This window comes from Aulostomus chinensis, chromosome 1 (assembly GCF_037954235.1).
Source record: "Aulostomus chinensis isolate RoL2024-O1b breed Wild chromosome 1, RoL_Achi_v1.0, whole genome shotgun sequence".
Taxonomy (NCBI): domain Eukaryota; kingdom Metazoa; phylum Chordata; class Actinopteri; order Syngnathiformes; family Aulostomidae; genus Aulostomus; species Aulostomus chinensis.
In genome coordinates, this window is record NC_141320.1 from 62,753,272 (window position 1) to 62,779,911 (window position 26,640).

Here is a 26,640-nt window from a genome sequence, read left to right on the forward strand (position 1 = left end):
GACCTACTTTTTCCTCCGCCTCTGATTGGCTGCAGCGGTGACCTGCTCGTTCTTCCGCCTCTGATTGGCTGTAGCGCTGCTGGCCAGCTGCATGCGCATCCGTCGCCATCTTTGAATCAGATACAAACACATTTCGCTGATTCGTCCGCGTTCCTTGCGAAGTTTATTTGTATGTTATTTCGTGAAATACTTTCAAGACGATGGCCAACCGGAATGTACAACTATCTAACTTGCAAAGTTGCAATTCGCCACAACAAACGAAACGCGTTACCGACTCCCCGGCCGCAGAGCAAGTAGCCCCGAACAAAGACAGCCCAGCGCCGCCGCAGACTCCGTCAGCAGCGGCCGAGCAAGCGGAAGGAGCCCTGGAGGAAAGCGGGGAAGGCCCGTCGGAAATGACTCTGGATATCACCAGTTTTCGAAAGCCTGGTGAGAAGACTTTCACACAAAGGTCCCGCCTTTTTGTCGGGAATCTTCCGTTGGATATCCCGGAGGAGGAATTTATAAACATGTTCGCTAAATATGGACAAACTAATGAGGTTTTTATCAACCGAGACCGGGGGTTCGGCTTCATTCGGTTGGTATGTATAAAGTTATACCTTTTTATAAATTAACTATTTTAAAGAACATAGTAAAGCTCACTGGTTTTGTTGTTGTTTTGCTGCGTGTGAATGTTAAGTTAGCTAAGAGTTAGTTAGCTGCTATGTTAGCTAAGAGTTGCTAATTGACTTGACACCACTTATTAACGTCTTAATTCATGTCACACCGAATACCAGTGTTATCTCATGACAAACCACTGAACTGTATGCAATTACTTACGTTAAATTATGAGAAAACTGACAACGCATTTATTGTGGGTCAGTGGGTCATGACCTTACGTGACGTCAATACTGACATTTTAATCTAGCAGTGTGTGTGTGAGATTATTTCTGTGTATTATGTGTGTACATGTGAATATATATTCATTTACAACATCCGAATTAGTCTCTAATTCAGGTTATAATTAATCATTTTAACTGCTTAACGAGTCAAAATATCAACCAATTATTGGTGAAAGCTTTGCTGATGCTAAAAGTGACTTTGACCAACAAGGTTGGAAGTTTTGATTATGGGACTCAGTGAGGAGGTGGTCAGAGTAAGTCATGTTGCCTTCTGGCAGATTTTGATAGGCATTTGTTTTTATTTTGGACATATTGTGGTCAAAAACAGGTGATATCATGGAGAAGGAAAATTAATCAACTATGACACAACCACGTAGTTGCAGCTTAGCTTTGTACCTCTGGGGCGTTTACATCCCTCCTGTCCATTTTTCTTCCGTCTTCCAGGAGACACGTACACTAGCAGAGATTGCTAAAGCCGAATTAGATGGGACCCTGTTGAATAATCGGCCAATCAGGGTCCGTTTCGCCACGCATGGTGCTGCCCTCACTGTGCGGAACCTCTTACCAGCAGTGACAAACGATTTGCTGGAACAGGTAGAGCACAAATTAAGCTATTCTTCTATTCTACTGTTATGTTAACTGTATTCATTTGTGAACAGTGATATTGACCTTCATCGTCTTTTCCTCTCAGGCGTTTTCACAGTTCGGGCCAGTCGAACGCTCTATTGTTGTGACAGATGACCGTGGTCGGCCCACTGGCAGAGGCATTGTGGAGTTTGCAAACAAAGCAGCTGCGCGTAAAGCTCTGGAGCGCTGTACGGAGGGAGCACTGCTACTTACTACGTGAGTGAAGTGTGTGGTTGTACTGTACTGTACTGCAAGTTTAGTACGGATAGCTTCGAGGGTTTGACTCCTGGTTGTTGTTTTCTTCAGTACTCCTTGTCCAGCCATTGTGGAACCGTCGGAGCACATTGATGACGAGGATGGACTGTCTGAAAAACTGTTACAGAAGAGTCCAAAGTACCTCAAGTAAGTATTCATCCCATCAGGCAGTAAGGCTTTATTAGGCTGCTGATGAGGGTTGGTTACGTTCAGATTTATCTCCCTCCCCCAGAGAACGAGAGCAACCACCCCGTTTCGCCCAGCCGGGAACGTTTGAGTTTGAATACTCGTCTCGCTGGAAAGCTCTCGATGAGATGGAGAAACAGCAACGAGACCAGGTGGACCGCAACATTAAAGAGGCCAAGGAGAAACTGGAGGCAGAGTTGGAGTCAGCCAAACATGAACATCAGCTCATGTTAATGAGACAAGGTACAGTCACCAGCCTGGTAGCGTCTGTCTTTGAGTATCCACACTGTTCCTCTGCCAGTCCTCCTCCATCGTGTTCTCCTCCTCCTTTCTCCCAGATCTAATGAGACGTCAGGAGGAGCTGAGGCGACTGGAGGAGCTCCGTAACCAGGAGCTGCAGAGACGAAAGCAGATAGAGATGAGGTGTGTGTCCATTCAACTTCGTTTTTTTCAATGAGGCTTCTTGTGGGCATTTAGTCTGATGTGATTAGAATTGTTGCCAGACTTGGGAAGTTAACCTGGGTGGCCCAACTCCTTCAAGTCTTTGCATAATTTTAGTGGTTTTATTTGTCAGTGTTTTCTCCTTCTGCAGGCATGAGGAGGAGAGAAGAAGAAGAGAGGAGGAAATGATGAGACATCGAGAACAGGAAGACCTGAGACGCCAGCCAGAAGGCTTCAAACCAAACTACCTGGACAATGTGAGTAGAATGAGTCCATGCAGGCAAAAACAAGAGAACTCCTCCAGCTACACTTGAGTGGTTGCCTTCATACATTAATACAGGTACATACTGTTGGAGTATCTCCTGCAGGTTGCCACTTTGTTCAAAGTTGTTGCACATTCTTGAGTTGCTGCATCAGTTTTAAATCTCAAACCAACCGAGCGTCCTCGAAATATACGCTATAGATTAAATCTAATCTTTTCGGGCAGTACATTTTAATACCACGAGAATTAGCTTCTAAGAAAGAATTCATGAATACCATTATAAAAGGAGAAAGTTGTATTTGACCAACATCAAACCCAAGTGTACTGCTGACTTTTGTTTTCCTAAAAGACCTTTGCACTTTGTAATGACTTGTCAGGGATGGAGGTATGACATGTACTGCATTGAAGTATATGAAGTTTCTGTAAATACCAGTACTGTTATGTTCTGTGAATTCCTTTTGGATCGTTTAAAGAAGCTCTACTTGCTGACAGTTTACAATTTGCCTCTTTAATGTGGAACATTTAAATGGAACCAACCATAGAGGTTCTTTCTCATCAGTGGTTGGTTGGCATCACTCCTGCTGCTCCCAATTTACATTGTTTCAGCCCAGAAATGGTTTAAAGTTGCCATAATAACCAAATTGTTGCATTACTTTAGTTAATTTTGCTCACAGTGCACTTGTTTTGTTTTTGTTTTTTTACTATTGTCACTGAAAAGTGGAGAATAATGAATATTAAAAAAAAAAATTCCATCCTGTAGTTTTTTGCATCTCTGAGTATAAAAACATCGGATCCGCAGCTGCACTATGACGCAGCTCCAGTTGTTTTCTCTCAGTTGAATGGATCTATGGGTGGGGATTGTTGTGATATTGTGTTTGATTTCTATGTTTATAACCTTTCTTTTCAAATCCTTTGCTCTGTTTAGCGGCCCCGTGGGAGTCTGCCACTATACATGCTTGTAACGAGCCCATGCACTAAGATCTGATCAACACAGAGCTCACTAATGAACACATGATTGTAGCAGAAGACATGAAAAGTTAGGTTTTTGTTGTATCAGGGGTTCATGTGTGTCCTGTCTCATGGAGTGAGCTTCCCTTTTTCCATTTTTACGCACAGTTAACAATTTGTGTATTTAAATTATTGCAAAGACTGAAATGGCCCACAGGAGAGAGATTTGTATATTGATACCGATATCATTGTAAGAAGGATTTCAGATACAAATTTTATCTGAAATACTACTTGCTATGCTGTGCACCACGTCCTGTGTAGTTTATTTATTTGGGATTTCTCTTTTAGTTTCTTAGAATGATATCAGGATACTTGTACACAGTTACTGAACATACTAAATGTAGCTACTATTACATACGTGCGTCCCAATATGATTTTATCCCAATATATTACAGGCTTGGTATCAAAAGAGTACCGTGGAAACCAAGTCACAGCATATTGCCGATTTATGGTACAGAACCAGTTCTGAGTAACAGGAGTGGACGTGAAATGTGCTTGAAGTCACATTTTCCATTTGTAGATTTTTCTGACAACACACATGCGTGGATGTCTGATTAGAGTGTTTGAGTCGTGTCGTCTTGAGTTCTCGTGATGGCGACCTGTCCTCTTCTGGACAGATGCTTGCTGTCGTCCTCTCTGCTGCCATCTTGTGCTAAAACAGGCTGCAGATTGTCATAATTGTTCACGATCAGAGATTGTAGATGTTCATCCAGAGACTTTAGTGCAACAGTGCTGTAGTTTCATCACACTTGAAGCTTGTTGACTGTGTTTCTGTATCATTAATACTTGTCCTATTATAATTGCAACATATTGACCCATTTATCAGGTAAGTATCGAAATACAAAGGTCAAGCATCAGTCTTTTGCCATTGGTTTTGTTCATGTTGCAAAGTTTCTGGTGTTTTTACACTGAAATTATCTTAATTTGTCTATATTCTGCCTTAGAAATCAGCGAGATGTTTTCATGAATGAAAGGTTGCGACTGTGCAGAATTCCAAGCCTTTTTCTTGAAGTACAGCTGCACTGTTAACGTTACTGTTACATGGTGTTGGTAAATGAAGGTAGTTCTGAGTTTGTCCCTTCCCCTAGAAATTAGGGCTGCACCATTTGGAATATGTGTCTGATTGCAATTACTTCCACTGCCATTGCCTCATGATTTGCGATATGAGAGAGAATGTTCATGTTTACATCACTCTCTTTGGTCATTGAAGAAACTGATATAATTTGGTTAAGATCTGGACAAAAATCTAGCAATTCAGATGATGTAGTCCATAGAATGTTGCGGTTAAGCAGGACATAGCTGCAGCACCCTTAAAATGGCGTCTTGACACACAAGTAACCTTTGACAAATATTGTATCTCCCTGCGATTTGAAAATTCCGGTAAGCCATATTGCAATTTGCGATTAATTTCAATTAATTGTGCAGCCCTAGTCGCAAGCTTTCACTGATCTGGATGACCTTGTTTCATTGACTGTCAGGCAAAATTAGAACCCTACATCAGACTTAATCCAGGTCAGTGAAATCCACGAGTGTTGCTTTTGTTTTATTTTTCAGTCACACTGTGTTTATGCGAGCATGAGAGGATATTTTGTGTGTGTGTGTGTGTGTGTGAAATTAGTTCATTTGCTGTGAGAGAATGTAAAGTGTGTGTGTGTGTGTGAGTGAGTGAATGTGTGTGTGTGTGTTATAACGCTGACACACCAAGCTGACATTCTCGTGACATTTCTAACTACTACCACCAGAAATTGTATGTGTCCAGTCTAATTATCTTTTAATTGGGCTTTTCAAGCATGTTCATCCAACATTCGTGACTCCGGGCTTTCAAGGACCCATGAAACATATGCTTCAGATTGTGTGTATGAGAGAAAAACCATCAGATTAGAAATACGACGTGCTTTTATTTTCACGCTGGCGAGGAACATACTTCATTAATTGGCTCAGCTTGATGTGTCGGTCTGTGTGAATGTTTACATGTTGTAGAGATTAGACGTGATTTTTTTTTTTTTTTTTTTTGAGTAAGGGTCCGGAAGCTGACTAAATAATAGCTTGAAGTGAGTGAAAATGGTAATTTGAAGCCCGTTGGGCTGATTTTTATTGGATTCGTGCTAAGGAGATTGCCTATTAAGCTTATTAGTGAGCAGTTAATCCACAGAGGTATGGAAGAAGTTGCTACTTTTACAAGGTTTTTATTAGTCGAGGACATTGTAGCATTTTATTGTTCTCTCCAGCAGCTGTAGGTCGTTCACCAGGCTGTCATCAGTTCATTATTCATACTGTTTTGTATTGTGGGCTATCCGCTAAAAAGTTGTCTTCTTCCAGAGGGAACAGGAAATGAGAGTGGGTGAGCTGGGTCCTCGTGGAGCCATTAATATAGGAGGTACGGGCATGATTGTGTAAGGACCAGTTGATACAAGAACAAGTGGATTTTAAATCCCTCAATGTGTATTGTATCATGTCTTGTATCCCAAGTGACTCCTTCACAACAATATGATGAAAAGATTGACTGGAGTTGCTTGAGATGCAACACAAAGCTGAGGAACTCAATCAAGGTCTCCTCAACGTATGTCTGTACTAACAGAATAAGGAATGGGGCGTGTTGGGGTGGGTTTTCATAGCTTGGTTCTCCCTGGTCCCTGAGCTCTCATCCTCAGTTAAACACCGATTGTTAAGATGATGCAGCATGGATGGAAGGAAGTAGAATATTCTCCTCTGGCCTGTGTGAGTCCATGTGCTCATGCCTCGTTTCCACATATGTCGACTTTTAGAAAGTCATTTTCTGTAGAATATATGGAGTATGACCTGCAAGTCCATGAAAAGTTCTCCTAATTTTGTGTGCTTTGTGCATGGAACCCTTCAGATGTGTTCAAAGACACATCAGTGACCTCAGAGGGTTCTCCAGCTGCAGGTGTGTTGACAGACAAGTGGAAACGAGGCATCAGGCTTCGCTTTGGACAAAAGCGTCTGCTAAATGAAATTGTAGAATTGTAGAATCAGGCTTCCTCAACCTCATAATCGGTCAGCAATCCAGGGTTGAACGTCGCCTGATAAGTGGGTGTTAGCCTACGGAAGCCGATGATAAATATATCGAAGACCTAAAATATGATTACATGAGTTTATCAGCAGTAGTTGCGCTAAAGCTTCACATACATTCTGGAACAGTCTTTTTTGCTGCTCATCTGCTGAGTGCAGGATGAGAGGCTGGGGACGAGTGCTTAAGCTTTTGATAATAGATGTATTACAGACTGCGGCTCCGAAACCTTTCAAATATTGCACATTACCTGGAATTGCACATCACCTCAGTACGCAAAGTACAACTGTTTTTAACCGCGAGCAGGGTGGCGTTTGAAGCATGTGTGCAGGTATGTAAGTGATGCTGGAATGAAATACTCAAGAATCGTTGTCGATGCGAAATTGCCATAGGTTTGGTTGAAGCAGTGTTTCCTTCATGTGCATTTGCCCCAGCTGCCAGAGAAATGTATGAAACGTCATGCAGTAGCAATTACTGGCCTGCAGTATCAGCACACTGAGATGGAAACATTTCAAGGCTTTATTGATACACACCTTCTTCAGCTTCTCACAGTTAAAAATAAGAACATACAGAGTAAAAACAAAGGACACGCCTGGGCTGATTCAGGCCTCGCGTCTGTTTCACGAGACGGTCGCTGCTCGTCAGTCCTTGCAGGCAGTAAGAATTTAGTTAATTAATAATCAATTTTAGTTAGTTATTTTTCCTTGAACGTACCTGATTATTTTTAGTCAACGTAGCACGCAGGACAGATGGATTCAAGAAGAACTGAACTAAATAAAAGGTTTATTGGTTTAAAAAAAAAAAAGTCATTATTGGAGAGTTTAATGAATTTATGTAGATTATTTCTATACTTTAACACATTTCTTCTTAATGATAGAACATTATTTTTGGCCTTCGTGTATTTCCGGTTTTACGTTTACATTTTTGTACATTCATAATGAGCTAATTTGATGATCTAATGAGCTAAAAGCTAATCTGTCCACAGTTTGCATAGCACTACTTTCCCAGTGGTTTCTACATTGATGAACTCACATCCCTGGGCAGTAGCAGACCAGGTTTTTCAAATACTTGGTCTGCAGTGTCCTAGAATCCAAAAGTTTGCTGTCTCCTTTATCTTTGTCACTACAAAGAGCAGAGAAATACTTGAAGCAGAAACTGTGATAGCTGAACTTTATTTACTACGTTGTCAGGTTCAGCACTTCAGCGCTGATTCCTTCAAGTGTTTAGAACAAAAGAGGTGGAACTCATGGGCTGGAATGTGTACCTACGACCTACTGGCATTGTCTGATGATGCTTCTCCCCTCACCTGCATTCACATGTGAAACAAGATGCGACAACCACAAACTGCATCCATTCATAGCCGGTCGTGACAAAGGTGATGTGCAATTCAAGGTTTATTTTAATAAAAAATGTGAGGAAAATCACCACTTGGTCTTAAATTTTAGCTTATTTTGTTCCCTTCACTGTCTTGTTTTGTGTCATCTTCCATATTTAAACTGTAACACAGTGTTATATACTGTTATGTTGTAGTACAACCATTTTGAATTAACGTTGGTTTTTGGTTATTTGTTGACATGAACTCGCATAAAATTGGATCTTCAATGTTTTATAAAATTAAACTAAGTTGTTGGCTTTAGTTGCGCTATCAGTACCGCTTTTTTTTTTTTTAGTTTTTAGTACCAACAGTAATTGGATGACAGGTAATAATCTTTAGGGATGCACCAGTCCGAGGTTTTCTCTCCAAATGTGGATTTCAGGATGGAAACATGGTTTATCTGCTCATATCAAGTATTTGTATAATGCTGCCAAACTGCACTGAGCTTACAAAGACTATTCAGCAAATTGTATAACATGAAAGTGTGTGTTTTATAGTACCATCAACTGTAAGAGTATACGTTTGTACACCATAATTTCCAGTTTATTATTACTATAGTGTAGTACAATAACCTTCATAACATTTTCCGTCACGGCTGCAGTGGAGCATTGACAGTGTCAGTCTGTCGTCTGTTGGCGTGAAAGTTCATAATCTGACTGAAGGTAAAAATGTGATTGGCCTCGTTGACGTTCTGTGTCAGGCCAGAGTAAAAAATAGTAGCTGATCTCCCTCCTCACAACGATTTGGTGATGGATTGTGATACTTTGTAAAGACGTTTAAGGTCCCCAGATGATGAGGGTGGCCTCTGTCTATCACCATCATTGTGGTATTAGTGCCTGCTTAAGAAATAAGGGAATGTCAACCCAGACGGAGAACACGGTGGAGTCAAATCCTTGCACGTTGGCATGTAGCTCAGAGCACTGCTAGCTGCTAGCATGGCTGTCGATTCTTTGTCCGGTTTTGTTTGTGTAGTCATGACATCCTTAAACAAACCACTGTAGGATTACAGCTCCTCTCTGTCGTCTGTTTCCTTCATTCAGTGTTTTATTATCTTTGTTTTTAAGCCAGAAACTTTTCAAGTCAGACTAAATATTTATAAGTCATTAAGGCTAACAATTTTGTGATTTTGACGCCACAAGAAATAAAAGTAGCAAAACAGTGTGCTTCCTCCTGGTTGCTGCTGATAGGTGATCCGGTGCATCTCTAATCATTCTCGCTGTCGACTAAAAACCAACGTTACATTTCATATAAATCTAACATCCAGATATCAGAATGTACCGTACTGAGCATGGGGGACATGACATTGAAGCATCACGTGACCAACAGATGCTCCGTTGTTTTGCGTGCAGATGGCTTTAACCAGGCCTCTGCAGGACCCAGTGCTAACCAGGGTCAAATGATGAGCATGAGTGGAAGGGGAGGAACCGTTGGCCCAGAGGGGACTGCAAATATAGGCGCACCATTGATGTCTGAGAACGGAGCAATGGTAACGTATCTGGCAAAATAATTTCATCTTCTTTCCAAAAAAACAAAAAATTGCCTCCACTGTCTCTTGAAAAAATGTAATTTGCAATAGTGCTGAACGCACGAACCGTAAAAGCTTCTTATTAAAGCCAAAAAAAGAAGACCTCAGACTGTAGCCTTCACTAATAGTTTTTTTTTCTCTCTTTCTTCTCCTGCTTGGTTCACGTCTTTATTCGCTCGGATGACAACACTTGGACCAAACTAAACTCTGACTCAACTTTCCAACTTCATCCTTAAACACTGAACTCCCATCGTTTGCCTTGGATACACCGATACCTATAATTTAATCTTTATTATATACGTTTCACATCATACTCCCTGATGTTTGTGGCTTGATACTGTAGAGAAGCGATAGAATGATCCATCCACACGGTGGCCGACAAGACGTCGAGTCACCAAAGCAGCAGCAGCAGCAGCAGCAGCAGCAACAACAACAGCAGCAGCAGCAACAGCAGCCACCCTTGGGCCCCCAAGTTGGCCCGGCCCCGGGATTTGGAAGGGGAAGTCCAGTAGGGGGCATCTTTGATGGGCCAAACAACAAACGCCGCCGTTACTAGCTTGTGTTAGTTTAACTTTGAACTTCCTCCTTTCCTCATGGACACGTTTGCTGGTTTCACGACGAGTAAGTTTTGTTTGTCTTTCGTCAGCGGAGGGATTAAATCGTTGACAAACTGCAGGTTGATGCTTTGTTGATGTAAAATATTGTTACAGCACATTTTAGGTTTTCTTCTCTTTGTTTTTGTGTGTTAAAATTTAAATCTGCAAATATGTTCGACAGCATGTAAAGGAAGGTCTTCCTGTTCAGCTTGGCAATTTTTCACAGCTGCGCATCAGATCAAACAAGGCTGCTTACTGCAACACTGGAAAATGTTTTAATGGTCCTAAAAGTTAAACCTCTTTAAAATGTAACAAGTCATATCAAGCTGCAGCGGATGGATTTCTGGATGTGTCGGACTCCGCCCTTTTCCTACATGGATGTGAAATCATGCTGAGTGAATGTTTCTGCAGCTTCAAATCCTGTATTTGACGGTTAACAGAAATAAAGCCTTTCTAGTCAGTTGTCTCTTTCTTTAAAATGAATTCTAATTTGAGTTCTCCAAAAAAAAAAAAAAAATCCATGCCATTCTCCCTTTAACTTTACACTCTTGTTCATTTGATAGAAATACCTGCCTGTAAAACAGACCATAAAGAAAGTATAAGGACTGGATGAAGTATTTGAAGTACCCTGCCACTTCATAATAAATCAAAACGTGTGACAACAGCCACTCGTCTGACGAGGTGTTTTCAGGCTCTCTAAGCTCAAACCTGTGTGAAGGCGGGCACAGTTGACTAAACTTGTCACCTGCTGTCAGCTGATGGTTTGTTCTGGCCGATGTCCTCCATCTGTTGTGACATCACCTAGAACCAAACACCAGGATTGACGTACTTCACCAGTAGATGTCAGCAGATTTGGGTTTGACGCGTCAGTCATTTTTAATTCACTCGATACATCTGGGACAAAAGCATGTGGACTCTTCTCTGTGAGGGTGAGAGCTGTGCAATACGGTTTCCAAAACTAAATGCAATATATATATATTTTATCATTTCTGGAGAGTTTGTATGTATCTGCAAGGTGTGTGTGTGTGTGCATAGTCAAACATCTATTGCATCACATGACATGTGGCCCTGGTTCTGACCCCACAATCGTTTGGTCTCTGGATCTGGGGATCGGGGAATACCAAGTATCATGGATGCAAAAGAGTAGTTTTATAACAGGTAATATACTTTTTTCATTTCTTTTTGTATTTTGTGGTGATGACACTCAGTAGATCTGTGTTTGATTTAGTATGCCTTTCCCTCAGGTGCTGCATGTCAAATATCAGTGTTGCGTACTTCTGATCTCCGTAGTGAATGTCGATAAAGTAGTTGTGCTTGCAGTAGCTGTTGATGTAGACACGTCAGCTCAGGGAGAACCAACCAAACCTGACATGTATGACTGGGATCTTTCTGAGGATAACGGCAAAACGTCGTCGAGCCAAACAGGTGGACAGAAACTCCTGCCATACCTCAGGAATCTCAAACCAACTTGGAGCACTGAAGCATGAATGAATGATTTAGTGACACCTAGTGGTGAAAGAGCGAGCTGCAACTCAGTTGACCTGTGAATCTGACATTAGCAACAATTTCTGGTCTTTTGTCATTAGCACTCCATAAAACAGCAGATTTACATCAATGTCAGAGCTTTTTTTGTCATTCATGTCGTTTCCTGACTGTCTTTGTTTTTATTTTTCCCGCAAACAACTGTAAATATTCAGAGAAGAAAATTAGGAAACAGAAGGATAGAAATAGCAAATGCTGGGAATGTGAAGATGTGCTGTACCAACGATGCTAAGAATAGCATATAAACTATAAATGTTGTAAATTGCTCTCAGGATTTTAAGCATTTGTTGGCTTTGCCAGTATTTTTGGATGAATTGAATACAAGTTGTTGTTTTTTTTTTCTTCATCACTTCTTTGCGGCTCCAGATTACAGAAAAAACAATAATCTATTATTAGCTTAAAGCTAATGGCGACCGCTAACAACATCAAAACTGCTGAAAACTTTGTCCAGTATTATCCACGTCGTCCTTGTCCAGCTGTGAGCCCAGGAATCCACGGACACTTGGATTTGAGAATGAACAGGCTCAAAACTGGGAATTTTTCCAGTTTAAATATCTTCTTTAATTGGTTTGTTGGTTTTAAAGTGTCTTTTTTTTTTTCTTCCTCTCTTTCAGGCGCTGCGTCTGACCTGCCTCTTGTCATGTGGCTTATGAACAGGTAAATCCAAACACACACGGAGTTAGAACATGAACTGTTTGAACATTTCCATCCAAAAAGTGTTTGTTTGTGAGACCAGTCAGTCGTCTTTCGTTCGTTTCAAACAAACCACATCGCAGTAAACTTAGAGGTCGAGGGGGCCTGTTTGAATCGGTGTGAGGGCCGTATGAAGCCCCGAGGACCTGAAACTTGATCCGTCTAAATATGATATCAGTAAATTTAAAAACCTTAAATAAATCATGAGAAGCAGGAAGCTGCGCCGTCCAGAGGAAATCCAGAAAAATGAGCAGCATCTTTCTGAAGATGCGTTTTTTTGTTGTTGTTTTTTTTTTTTTAAATCAAATCACAGCTTTAAAAATCATTCCAGTAGAAGTTGAAGGGGACGGCTGGGTTCATACGTGGCGTCCATCACCAAGCATGTTTCCAGTGTTGGATAAATGGTTCTATTCATCAATGGTGATGCGACATATTTCTTCACTCACTTCTGATCGGAGTAATTCCACCAGTAGGTCTTCAAATGTACGTGTTTGAAATAAAAGTGATTTTAAAACTGCGTTGCTGTTGTCTTCTTACCTCCGTGTGTAACTTAGTTTTCTCCCTGGAGTGTTGTGGAGAAACAAGTTAGAGCCTCCACCCGGTCGTATTTAGAATAAGTGAACTACTTCTGTGTTGATAAACGCTCTCTCCATCAGTCAGAACTACCTGATGGATGGAGACGAGTGTTTGCAGCAGGACGGGAGGGAACCAGCGAGAACGAGTGTGCTGCTTTTCTTCGCCATGCCCAAGGCTGCTCATTATCAGCATCATTGAAGTGATCCACTTTTAACGGGGCTGATTGTGGCCAATTTGGGGACTGAATATTCTCCACGTCTCACTTGGTGGCCTGGTTCGTCTTTAGCCCAGTTTGTGGCCCACTTCTAGAAGGACAATCGATTTCGGGGCAATAGTCAGGTTTCTCTTTGGAAGAGTTCCAGACGGGGTGTTTTGGATGCCTTTACTGAAGCTGCAGCAGGAGATTGGCCTTGTGTCAGAGTTGGATGTGTTCTACATTGGTAGATCGGTTGTTCCAGACCAGACTGACCCGCTTCCCCCACGCACTGGGATTCCTGATCAACACCTTTCTTCAGTTTATCCCTGGGACGTATTCACGATGAGATCCACTCATATAATAAACAATTACAAAATGATCATACAACAATATCAAAGTTCAGAAATGACACAGTATGTGATGAGATCTTAAAAAAAAAAAAAAATCCACCAAGGAGCCAGCGCTGTTGTGGAGAGTTTGAATGGGTTAAAATTAGGCCACCTTAGTTTGTGTCAGAACAACTAGAGATCCAGGAGGAGAGTCGCCTTGAGTGTGAGGTTTGAGATAAAAAATAATTATGGATTATTATCGATCCATGGCTAATATCCAAATTTACAGGTACTGAGATAATCTACTGGAAGGATGTATCGTTACATTAGAGACCTCGGTGTTGTCCGGATGCTGGCATTGCACCAGTGATTGACGATAAAACGCCATCTTTGTCTTCCTGTTATAACTTGTTAAAAGACGCTGTTATAACCGGCAACTCTGATTAAAAAGAAAAAATTGTAAAAAAAAAAAAAAAGAAGAAAAAAGTTGAACAAGAGGTAGTTTTAAATTAATTTTTGGACTTGCTGGGACTGTCGGCTGGCTCCTGAAACTGGTGAAGTAAAACAAATCATGTAATTATGAAGTGCGCAGTCTTAAGTAACAGGCTGGTATGAAATTTAACAAACTCGCGCTGTTGTCCACGAGTTCGAACTTGAGTCTGTACTACTGCGTGTGCGCGCGAGAGCGAGGGTACCGCAGCGGTTAATGATGGAGACCTATTTTCTGCAGCGTATTGGCGCCGCCTCCGCGCCGTGCCGCGCGTAAAGGCGCATTAAGAGGTGGCGCAGCCGCCGCTAATCCAGACAGGAGCTTCGTTCCGAGGTGTCGAGGAGACAAGTCGGTTGCTGAACTTCGCCCCCTCCCTCCCTCCCTCCTCGGAGATCTGCCAGCTGTTGAAGCGCGCGGTTCTCGGGCTCTTGAGTTTCTAGTGGCTTTTTATCACGTGTGTGTTGAGATGCTGTGTTTGTCCCGGAGACGGCGCGTATTAATGGGATTTTCTTCTGCCCTGCAACACCTAAGGACAGCTGGACACTGATCCGGGAGCGTCTGCAGGCTGATGGACAACATGTCTCCGCAGCAGCAGCAGCAGCAGCAGCAGGACGGTCTTAGCCGGGGCGGCGGACAGCACGACAACAAACGGGTATATCCGTGATAGACGCACCCTCACCCCTGATAGGACTCTGGTAGACGTTTCATGACACGAAATACTGAAGCTTCATCACCGACTTCACCAGGCAGGCGGAAAAACAAACATAATTTGCGCTGCTACGTGGAGGAGTTTTAGGAAATGGTGGGATTTTTTTTATTTTGAAAATCTATATTTGAATTCTTTGCTTAATTTCACAGGTATTAGTATTTCCAAATTAAAAGTTTCCCCTTTCTCTCTTATCTGCTCTCCTAATTATATCAGTTGATTTTAAAGATAAATACTAATATTTTATTTGCTAACCTTAAAACTAATCAATAAATTACTGATTATTTTAGAAAGTAATATTGAACGGCAAAGTGCTTTGAGCTCCAGGATAAAAGTTGCCACCTGGTGAGAAGCTTGACCAGTGATAAGTACCAAACTAACTATTACCTGTAGTCTGGTTGATGGTCCATTGGTAAATTCTCATGATAGTTAGAAAGGCATCTGGGATGTGTGTTTGTGTGTGTGTGTTAACACATCACCTTCAGTCACACACACACTAAGATGAAACACGACAACAAGGATTTGTCCAAGTGTGTTAGCATGTTGCTAGAATCCCTACTAGGGGAACAAAACCATCAGAGGACAATAATTTGGAGGGTTAATAAAAGTCAGTGTTGGTGTTTTGTTGCTTTTTGCCCTCTTGAACTCTGTTCATAGTTTGAATAATTTTACAATCCAAAAAGTTCTCTTGATTCTCTATAGTGGAGGCTTTGCTCTACATCCTTGTTTTCATTAATGATTCTTACATCGCCCCCCCCCAAATCTGTGTTGTGATGTAAAATACAGAAATATTTCACTCGTCTGCAGATGCCATGGCAACTCAGACGTACCAGAGCAAACACAGCAGCCTTATTCCTCTGACCTTTGACCCTCATATGAAATGTGAGGATGTAGCAGCTAATCTGGAGGACAGTCTGTCCGTCCGTCCCCCCGATAATAAACTAGCTGCCTTGATAAAAGAGATGAATCCATCACTGGGAGTCACACTGTTAATGTTTCACCTTTGTCGGGCGTCATTCATTGAATCCAGGAGTTTGAGTCTGAACGTCTTTGTGTTTTGTAAGCCAGCCAGTCACATTCGAGCAGACGGACTCAAATCCACGATCGCTTATGTTAGTTTATCTTTGGACGCCGTGTTAAGGAATGTTGCACCAGCCTGCGACCTGCTTAAATCAATAATATTACATTGTGAAATGTCAGACGCATGTCGGATGGAGGGGGACTGATGTTTCCAGACACATCTGGTACTGTGACGCAGGTCAGCCAGTCCATAAATAATCCCATGACCTTTCAAAGCACTGTTGTGCAAGATTATGATGCACCTTTCATTCCTCCTCTGAGCTCGGAAGATGTTGATCATTCAAGAAGGAGCTACCGCGAGCTTCTGAAGTCTGGCACAGAAATCCTGTCAGGAGGTGAAATGATTGAAGATGATGTTACAGGAGGAAGCTAAGAAGTCAAAACGAGACCCTGCTGCTAGCCACTGTCAGTGTAACGCTAGCTCTTAGCAACTGTGTTTTAGCACATGTGTAACAGCTAGATCGCGATCATGAGATGCATCACAAACGTAACAGGGTCTCGGCCGATGTTGGAGCAATGGTGCAGCTAATTCACATTTTAGCAGATGTGAATGCTCCAGCATGGCGACCTGTCCAGGGTGTACCCACCTCTCGCCAGTAGATGCTGTGATAGGCTCCAGCCCCCCTACTAGTAGGAATAAGCGGAAGATGACGATGGAATGCTCCAGCACCCTGTGTGTTAGAACGTGTGCTAGCAGAAGACGCCGATGCTACTTGAACAGTCATGATAACATTTAGCGATCCCCCCTCAAGCCCCATTATGAGGTCATTGTGTATTATTTCGAGTAAAAGTGCCTTTAAATTTGGTGAACACTCCTGTTCCTGTCAGGATGTGGTAACTTCTCTTGCACTTCGTATTTAAAGCTAATTAGCAGATGCGAAACTTAATTAAGCTGCAAAATTTTGAGAGGTTAGCATCAGAACTTCCTTTCCTCTGGCGGGAGAGAGCGACCGTGTTGAGCTGTGACAATGCACAGTAACAGTGTGTTAATCTGACAAACAAAGACGGAACTGTGCCTGTGCATTTGTCACCCTGTTTCACTCTCTCAAATCCTTCCACAATTAGATTAAATGCACCTGTAATGATCCTCGTGGGCAAAGTAGGATAATGCGATCATGCCAAGCATTTCGATATTTATGCATTTCAAAACACATTATAAATCCACTATCGGACCAGAAACGTTGCATTTTTAACACTGGAGTGTGAATTTCTGCCGTGTTAGACGTGCAGCAAAAGTGTGAGAAAGGTTATCAGACAGAGGCTGGTCCGTCATCACCCGGCTGATCTCATGTTCCAGCATTCCTGCAGCTTCAGTCGGCCGCTTCTGTTTGTCATTGTGGAGGCCACCGGGCTGTGATGAATGAGCTGAGCATGAGCAAGCTTATGTAATGAAAGTGAGCATGAACATGATGTAAGAACTGAAGCAAAGCTGTCTGAGTGCTTCTGGAGGTCTTTGGAGAGAGAGAATGGATGTTAGGAACACCCAGCATTGTCAGAACGTTGATGTTTACTCGCTTATTTAAAAGGAACGCAACAACCCAAGCTAGTTAGCTTAGCACAAGCACAGGTAGTCGATGAGAAGTGTTAGCGCACCTCAGAATTAAGCTTCGAAGTAGCTTGCAAACACGGTTTAAGGAAGTTCAGTGTACATTCTCCTGGATATGTGTCCTTATCTGTCTGTTTGTCTTTCAGCGGATGAAGTCTCAGAGTTACCGTCGTCAGTCTGCTCCGTCTCTGGTCATCACCAAGGCTCTCACCAGGTCCAAGACCATCTCCAGGTAATGATCTGGATCGACTCTGAGGATGTCATTAATCTATGAGTTGTTATCTCTTGCCTGCTAATGGCAGTGATATTAGTTCTAAAAGGTTTTATAATTCCTGGATGTTGGTAGACGTCATCTTTTCGGGGGGTAATTGAATTGAAGCCAAACATGGTTAAGTCACCCTTTAATACCCCTCAGTTCTTTAGCTCTCCAAAATCCCATGAGTGTGAGATCTATTTTAGGAGTTGATTTCCCCCATTATGTGAATAATTTTAGATTAAAATGTTGGAATTTTGAAGCAGGGTCATGTAGTTTGTCAAGTAAATTTGTGTTCCTCACCCAGACCTGTAGGGAAATGGATCAGATGACTGATAGAACATATTGTCTGCAGGGTGACTAGGTCAGTTCTCCTCAGCAACACTAGAACCTTGTTCTTAAACTCAGGTCCTCGAGGTCACACCACTGTCTCCAAACACACACAAACACTCGCACACAAAGTGGCCTGGCCGTAACCCTTGGTTAGGTAGCGTCCACTCAGCTAATCCCTGTGTAACCAGACTTACGAGAGGATCAGGCATCTATTAATAGTTTTGTCTTCAACTGTGTGGACGGGAAAGTGAAGAAGAAATAATTGAATTAAAAAGCTCCTGTAGAAGTAGAGCACCCAGCTCAGAGAGAGGGTGAGGATGTGGATGGTAAAACACAAAAATCCTAAACTTTTTTTTTTTTTTAAACCTTTAATAACAAGAAGCTTACAGTGTCTGTAGTTTTCCTGGAATAAATTAGCGAAATGAACCCATCAACTATTTGTGAAAATAAAATCATTCAGCATCCGATTTAGAGCCAGACAAGAGGCTAGAAACTTTTTACTCCTTTGCAGCTTGCTATATCAACTGGCTTCACGCTAACTAGAGCTAACAAGCTTCAGATAATACACAACAAACCACCTCACCAGTGCTAGTTAGCGCAGCACAATGAATGGTAGTGGATGGTAAGGGTTAGCATACCTCAGACAAAAGTCATCAAATAGATCAGGTTGAGGATGTTGGATTGTCCTCATCCTCTCCAACAAAGTCAGCTACGATTAGCTACAGCAGACGCTCTTTTAGATGCTAACAAATTGTTTTTATTATTATTTTGAAGTGCTACATCAAATCACGATGCCCAGTTAGGAAATTAGTTCAGACCAAGTGTGTGATTTTAAAATTATAACATTGTGTCATTCTAGATTATTGTTTCATGGCTAGTAATCTGCCGTTTGATGCAGCTAAAGTGTATTTGATGTATGCTCACACTTATCCATTACCATTCATTGTGCTAAGCTATCTAGCATGGGTGAGGTGGTTTGGAATATATTATCTGAAGCTAGTTAGCTCTGGTTAGCAAAGCAAGCTGTAAAGCAGCGCTAAACCACACCCGTAGTGATGGCCCATTCATTAACCCTTTCCCTGCTGTGACTCTGCAGAGGGAAACATCATCTAAAGATGCTTGTTTGTTTGACCTGACCTTCCCGCGCACTCAGTCACATCAAAATACATAACGCAGCTTACTGAACGACTTTGATCTCTATTGAATCCAACACAAGTCAGATGGGGATCATGCAACATCAGTGGGGGCGGCAGTTAGGACCAGGGACATCAAGAGTCCAGCTCTTAAAGTGAGCCAATCGAGACATCAGAAGAAAGTGTGACAAAGAGACACTGAGCTGACAACCTCAAACTTCAGCTCAATCAATAACTAAACTGCTGCTTAGCGTTAGCATTAGCAGCCAGTCATTTGGAACGTATTCAGTAAGTAGAGATTTGATGTAAGATGCTGGTGTGTTTGGTTTCAGAGAGAGCTTCCTGGTCCCCGTGTGCCCAGAGACCTGCCCACTGGTCAAGTCCTTCCTGACCTCTTATGAGAGGTCCTTCCTCCTCCACGGACACGCTCAGCTAAAGACCGGCATGCAGACGCAGGACAGACACCTCTTCATGTTCAACGACCTGCTCGTCATCGCTAAAGCCAAGTAAGCATATTGTGGTGGCTCCTCGTTGTTGTAGTTGTTGTTCAGCAGGGAATTAAAGTAAGTGTGTGTATGTGTGTGTGTGTGTGTGTGTGTTCAGGTCAGCCAACCAGTTCAAACAGAAGGCCGTGGTGAGTGTGTGTGAGATGTGGACAGCCAGCTGCATGGAGGAGGTGTGTGAGGGGAGCACTAACCCAGAGAGGAGCTTCGTCATGGGCTGGCCCACCTGCAACTGTGTCGCTACCTTCAGGTACTGGCCCCCTGCTGGTCACAGAGAGAATCACTAGTGGCTCTGGCAGATGTTAATACCAGCGCTTGACATTTGTTTAAACGGACTATTTAATGGGAAAGTTAGCAGTCAAACATGTCACTGGTATAAACTGGGTCACTCTGCTTCACGTCAGAGGCAGTAAAATGTGTTTATACTGCAGTAGTAAACATGTTAGTGATGCTGGAACGTTGCTCCTCCTTGTTCTCCTCAGCTCAGTGGAGCAGAAAGAGAGATGGCTGTCGCTCCTCAAAAGGTAAACTCAAACGTCAATGTGTGTTTGAGAGAGTGTGTTTGTGTACGAGAGATGAATTTAAACCTGTTCTTTGCCTTCTCTTTAGTCACATCAAAGAAGAGAAAGAGAAGGAAGAGCCTAAAACCATCCCGTTGAGAGTGTACGGGAAGGGAATCAACACTTACGCTGTGGTAAGTTTACTGTGATACCTTCAGGAGCTTGTGTTTGTCTGTGTTGTTAACCCCCTCCTCTCCCGATCAGACCAAGACACTTCCTGTCAGTAACTGGGATTCAACCAATGAGGTGATCCGACTGGCTCTGCAGCAGTTCAGCATCATAGTGAGTAACACGGGTGAGTCGCATCTTCCTACATCAGCTTCCTGTTTGGATGCTTGACTTCTTGTTTCTGTTCAGGGGAATGTGAAGGACTACCAGCTGTGGGTCATCTCCAAGAGAGACAACACCCCCTACCCTCTGATAGGTATTTGTTGTCTGTTTACTCTTTCTAAAGAAGCTCCGCCCTCCAAAAACCTTTTACGTTAGCATCAGTGTTGCACAGGTCGAGGATCTTCTGAGCTTTTCCAGGAAAATCTCATTTTGAGCAGCTTAAAAAGGGAGACAGCAGCATTCAGAGTGGATTATAAATAAGTCACAGCTGCAGCTCTTCTCTCAGACAACAAGTGCATCAGCTGCTCATCAGCAGGTCGGCTGAGGTTAAATCCTGCCACTGGACTCCATTATCCCTCCACATGCTGCAGCACTATTTCTGTTAAAGTTCAGAATGTGTCAGAGAGACATTAAGAGACTTGATTGACGGAGAGAGGATCTCTTAGGGCCTTTCGCGTCGTCATGGAGACAAGATATTAGATTTCGAAGCGAGTGTGTTTCAATAACAGATCTTAAAATAGTTGTTTTCATGCAGCACTCGTCTCCCAAACAGGCTGCGTGACTCAGTTTCAACTTAATTCCACACAAACCGGCTCTGTTGTCCTGCCGGCGCCTCCTCCTTGTCATAAACACACTGGTATCACTTATTCTCAGACATAAGTGTGTGCAGCCGAGGTCACGTAGTGTTGATGTTTTGTCGCGAGCACGTGGAGCCTCCCGGCGCTGACACTCCCTCGCCCTCCCTCTTGGTCTCAGGTCATGAGTTTCCCTTCAGCATCCAGATGAGTCATGTGAGACAAGCGCTGAGTTATGGAGGCAGCAGCAGGAACACCTCACCTGCTGACAGACGTAGGGTCATGCAGGTGGAGCAGCTGCAGATGTCCAGGCATTGCCAGTTCATCCTAAAGCCCCGCCCCATGGAAATGCTTCAGCAGCCTGTGGCGGCAGGTGAGATCATCATCATCACCATCATACTGAAACTTAAACCGTGTTTGCTCACCGTCTGAGATGCTGTGGTGTCTTCAGATTTCTCTCAGAAGTCATTTAAAAGGAGGCGTTCCCTGATCACCTGGGCCTTCTGGCGAGGCTCCTCCTCTCACCTGAACGACTTACCTCTGTCTGGCGCCGCCCGCGGCTGCTTGTTCGGCCGACCGCTCAGTTCCGTGTGCTTGGAGGACGCGCTGCCCAAACCTGTGATGGTGGGTGTTGATGAATAATCTACAAGTGGCTCTGATGATGGCCGCCTACAAGTCCCATCATGCCTCTGCAGACAGGATAAACTGAGACTTACTTTCTTACTACAAACAGTTTTCATTTTGGAATGTAAATGTCATCTTCTCACTTGTGCAGGTTTTAATGTACTGAACTCTTTCTAAAAATGATATAACATTTACATGTGTGGCTGATCTGAGCCAAACTCCATTCACAAAACAAGCTTTTTAAAAATGTTTGCTCGTTGTCTGGAGGAGAGATGTGACAAAGCTTGAATTAATGAATAGTACAAGTCTGCATTATGTTGTGACGACGTCAGCTCATTATTTAAAACATTGTTACTAACTGGGTAACATGGAAGTCGCTGATGTCACATTATGCACTGTAGGAAAAAACCCACTGACACATTCCTCATTTTTACCAGGAATTTTATTTAGAATTTAAAACTAAAGTGAATGCACACGGAAGACCTTGAGTATCTGTCGTCCTCCACCAGGACATGCTGACATTCCTGTACCACGAGGGTTCGTGGACGCGGGGGATCTTCCGTCGTCCGGCGGGAGCTCGTGCTGTCAGAGAGCTGCGGGACTCCCTGGATGCCGGCGAGTTTCATCTCCCTCTGACACGAGACCACATCTTCATCATCGCGGGGGTCTTTAAGGTATCAGTGTCAGCCACCTGATCAACCCTCATATTTAATCTGCTCAGCCTCAGGGGGGACACACTGTTCATGGGTTTGTAAATGTAATCTGACATTATCTGGATGAATGATTAAGAGCTTCTTTGCTTGAACTGTGTTTATCTGCTCAGCAGCAGCAGCCATGTTTATCAATGAAGATGAATCTCACACACACGCACATTACATAAAAGTTAATTGGCCATGAAATAATCCACGTTAATGACACATGTTGTTGTTGACGTGTTCAGGATTTCCTGCGCAGCATCCCGGGCAGCCTGTTGTGTTGTGAGCTGCATGGAGAGTGGACGGACACATTGGAGGATGAAGAGGAGGAGGAAGAGCAGGTGCAGGACATAAAGAGGTGTGCGATGGTACACTCGTTAGCTCATGTAGCTTGACAGTTGCAGCCCCAACCAGCCTTTGTCTCCTCTCGTCCTGCAGGATGATCAGCCGCCTGCCCAGAGACAACATCCTGCTGCTACGCTACCTGCTAGCCATGCTACACGGCATCCAGACCAATGCCCACGAGAACCAGATGACCAGCTTTAATTTATCCGTGTGCATTGCTCCCAGCATGCTTTGGCCCCCTGGAGCACCGTGCAGCCCTGAGGTGGAGGGGGCCGGCACCAAGAAGGTGGGAGACTGTTGAGCAGCAGCTGTTCACTCTCGAGGCTCTTCAGCCTTGGACAGGAGACAAGAGTTAACGATCCCCTGCTGACGGTTCTGTTGGTTCTCCACCGCAGGTTTGTGAGCTGGTGAAGTTCATGATCGAACACTGTCAGCAGATTCTGGGAGTCGAGCCCACGTCCCTGTACGGAGGACCACCACGAAGACGCAACACCGAGGAGATGAGTTCAGGTATGTCAACGTGCTCGCTCAGTTAGCGTCATAAACAGGCCGTATTTGTACGCTTGGATTTTGATATGAGACAAAAACTGCAGTCATGTGGAGGAGTTGCCTGATTCTATCTGGTATCCTGAGGAGTTGAGCCTTCAGCTTGTTGTTAGAACCACCCACCCTGAGTAACATAGCAGATTCACTGGGGTGCAATGTCATAGTTTCTCTTTATTATTGTCTCTTATTAAAGCACAGCAGGATAAAGTTCTTGCTTCTTAAGCTATTGATGTGTAAGTGAGTCATCTCCCCCCCCCCAGACGTGTGGACGGACCCTCTGACCGACTCGTCCTATGACAGCCTGGAGAACGAGTTGGACAACAGCAGCGGGGGGTCGCCAGGTTTCTGCAGCAGGCGACGTCTCAGAATCAAACCCAGACACGGCAGCCTGGACTCCATCCTCACCTTCAGCGACTACGACGGGGACCCAGACCCGCTGACCGGGGGAAGGAGCCCTCAGCCGGACCTGGACTCTCTGTCTCTTGAGGGGCAGCGCAGACAGCGGCGGCGCTCTGAGCCTGCCTTGATGTACGTGGCCAAGCTTCAGCCGTGTGCTACAGGGAGCACTGAGGGTGAGGAGGGGCTCTCCACGAAGCCCAAGTCTGGGGCCCCCACCCCCTCCTCCCTGGACTCTCTTGACTCCCTCAGCAATGGACAAACCTGGGCCACCAGCCGGGGCCTTAACCCACCTGCACCCACAGCCTCTGCCCTAAAACAGCCACTCCAGCGGGGCACCCTGAAAGGCTGCGGGGGTCTCCACCCGAACTCCTGGCTGAGGAAGGACCGCCGCCTGTCGCTAACGCAGCAGGAGAGTGAAGATGACAAGATGAGGGTGAGTCACAACACCGATGTCCACACGCTGCACGGTTTAGACTTTTAATTCTGACATGGGTTTGCTTTCTACATGTAGGGAGGCGCCTCAGACAACACCGCCACCCTGGGGCGAGGCAAAGGCATCTCCAGCGATGCTGGAGGTCATGTGACACCTCTGAAGAAGGATGTCTCCGGCCCGCCCCTCCATCACCGCTCCACAGGGAACCTTCATGTTCCGAAGTCACCCTGGTTCCATCCTTCAGGCTCCCCTCATCCCAGCAGCAGAGGTGACATCACCCCCAAGCGGCGGGCAGCAGATGGTGAGCAAAAACAGTCGTCCCCCTCTTTGTTGTCCAGGAGTGGGCCTTGTCTGTCTCTCTTCAGGAGACACAAGTCCCACTCTGAGGAGGAGGACGCCTGCAACACCAGGCTCGGCCAGCGCCGGCGCTCTGAGCCTGGCCCATGTGATGGTGCCACCCTCACTCGGGCCAGGCTGCCAAGTGACCCAGGACTGAAAGTGTCTGCGGTGGACTTGGAGGGGAAGCCAGTGGATGCTCTGTTCTGCATCTCACCATATGCCACCAAAGCAGTAAGGGACTACTTCTCATCTCACCCCCACAGCAACCCACACAGCAGCCAGCAGGTGGCGCTCGCCCTAGTGGAGACTCACAGGGAGTGGCTGAAGAGATGCAGCAACGCCCCCCCTGACGTGGATCTAGACCAGCTGCTGTTTGCGGAGGAGTCTTACGTCTGACGCGTCGCACAACACCAGGCCCACATGAATAAAATTTTGAAATTTGGCTGTGTTTCCTTGGACAACTTTTTTTCAAAAAAATTTGTGTGGGGACCATTCAGCCAGGACCTCCACTCTCAGACTGGTGGGGCCCCTCAGCTGAGGCGTGGCCGTGAAACCCAAACAGCTGCAGCGACTGGGGATGAAAACTCTGAATACATGATAAAGACATCAAGTGTCTCCTTACTGGTCAGGTGAGGAAATCCAGGTGTGCTGAGTCGTTGGTGACAACACCCTCCACCTCCATATTCCTCCACCCAGCAAGCTGCATGGAGGAATATGGAGGTGGAGGGTGTTGTCACCAAGGACTCAGCACACCTGGATTTCCTCACCTGACCAGTAAGGAGACACTTGATGACTTCATGTATTCACAGGATGCTGTTAGGGTTTCACCGCCACGCCTCCTACCTGAGGACCTCCAGGTGCGTCTGTGGACTGACTTACTTCAGCGGACGGTCGGCCGCGTGAGGGGGTGGTGGCTGAACGATCCCTGCGGAGACGGGAGAAACACAACTTGAGACTTGACTGCCATGAATCCAGATGTTACCTGCTGCGTGTGGGCCGCTGCTTCTGTGTGTTTTGTTTTTTTAAGAACCATTTTAGGCCAAAGCTGAACCCTGCCAATGAACAGTGTTGCCTTCTGTCATTGTGAACCAGTTGCAGCTTAGAGGATTATGGGTAATATTCAGTCACCACTTCTAATGGACAATAAAGCATTTGTGCTACATTGGATTCAAACATTAAAAGGGAAAGTTGGGTTATTTTAATGTGGGATCTCTGAGACACTGACGTCCACTCATGTCTCTGCTGCTGGAGCCAGTCAGTGGGTCCTGAGGGGAGAGTCGGGGACGCACAAACGCCATCAGCTGCTCACGAGGCCCGCCGGCTCAGCTGGAGGCGTCCCTTCACCTGCCTGTTTTCTTTGGGGACGACGTTTCACAATGTCCACATTCCTACGTGCAGCAGGCTGCGCACAGGAATACGACGTTGAACAACATGGTCCCCAAAGAAAACAGCTTCATCAGGCAGGTGAAGGGACGCCTTCGGCTGAGCCGGCGGGCCTCGTGAGCAGCTGATGGCGTTTGTGCTGCTGCTACGGCGGCGGCAGCTTCCCCGACTCTCCCCTCAGGACCCACTGACCGGCTCCAGCAGCAGAGACACGTCCCCGCATCAGATGATCCTAGACTGTAAATACAAGCTGCTGTAAACGTGGGTCAGACCTCACGGATAATTCAGTCAAATAATACCTCAATTAACTTCAATTCATAAATAACAGGACTGCAATTTAGCCGATTCCACTGAAGTCATCATATTTACGATCTAAAAGCTGAACTATTCAAAGTTGGAAAAACATTCAGACCTGGAAAATCAATTTTATATCAAGATTACATTGCTATATTGACGCCCCCCCCCCCCCCCCCATCAGTGTCTCATCCAACCCCACATCTGAAGAACTTGACTCCCCCTTTCACAGCTGCATGGTAATTTGATAAGCAGACATTGTGTGTGTTTAGAAGACGACGCTGCTTAGTTTAAGGTCAAACACCAGCGCTTCATTGTGTAGCAACACGCTCGTATAATAAACTCCTACAAGACACTTTCACACCACCACTCAAGGCTTGTGTGAGATCTTTATGCATGCACACACACACTTCTGTTCCTTTAGTTGCTTTCTACTGAAGACTATGAGGGCCACCCATGAGAGAACAAAGTCGAGCCTTGAGACGCTAACAAGCAGTCATGTGACTGCTCTGACTAAACATGCAGGCAGCGAGTTGATGCGCTGGTGACTGCT

At 44.5% G+C, this 26,640-nt stretch overlaps 2 protein-coding genes across 6 annotated transcripts; both read left to right on the plus strand.

The window, feature by feature from the left end:
- Positions 1–100: 100 nt before the first annotated feature.
- On the plus strand, positions 101–10,823 carry pspc1 (paraspeckle component 1). Its single transcript, XM_086199085.1, has 10 exons — positions 101–581; positions 1,326–1,475; positions 1,573–1,724; positions 1,815–1,910; positions 1,996–2,192; positions 2,288–2,372; positions 2,542–2,647; positions 5,980–6,037; positions 9,413–9,549; positions 9,932–10,823. Exons 1-10 carry the CDS (start codon positions 201–203, stop codon positions 10,142–10,144), a joined length of 1,575 nt encoding a protein of 524 aa, XP_086055211.1. The 5' UTR covers positions 101–200; the 3' UTR covers positions 10,145–10,823.
- Positions 2,553–25,045, plus strand: LOC147272662 (rho GTPase-activating protein 20-like). Of its 5 annotated transcripts, none has more exons than XM_086199059.1 (18): positions 2,553–2,647; positions 12,341–12,383; positions 14,547–14,662; positions 17,489–17,574; positions 19,394–19,567; positions 19,665–19,814; positions 20,047–20,088; positions 20,174–20,258; positions 20,329–20,406; positions 20,482–20,548; positions 21,211–21,402; positions 21,481–21,653; positions 22,163–22,327; positions 22,594–22,706; positions 22,787–22,979; positions 23,089–23,203; positions 23,500–24,071; positions 24,150–25,045. In XM_086199059.1, exons 3-18 carry the CDS (start codon positions 14,579–14,581, stop codon positions 24,804–24,806), a joined length of 2,946 nt encoding a protein of 981 aa, XP_086055185.1. In that variant the 5' UTR covers positions 2,553–2,647; positions 12,341–12,383; positions 14,547–14,578; the 3' UTR covers positions 24,807–25,045. The 5 variants fall into 5 exon arrangements, with proteins under 5 accessions (XP_086055185.1, XP_086055168.1, XP_086055176.1 ...); XM_086199042.1 differs by having other exon boundaries at positions 2,555–2,647; positions 14,542–14,662; XM_086199050.1 differs by lacking the exon at positions 2,553–2,647 and adding an exon at positions 10,967–11,342 and having other exon boundaries at positions 14,542–14,662.
- The last annotated feature ends 1,595 nt before the right edge of the window (positions 25,046–26,640 follow it).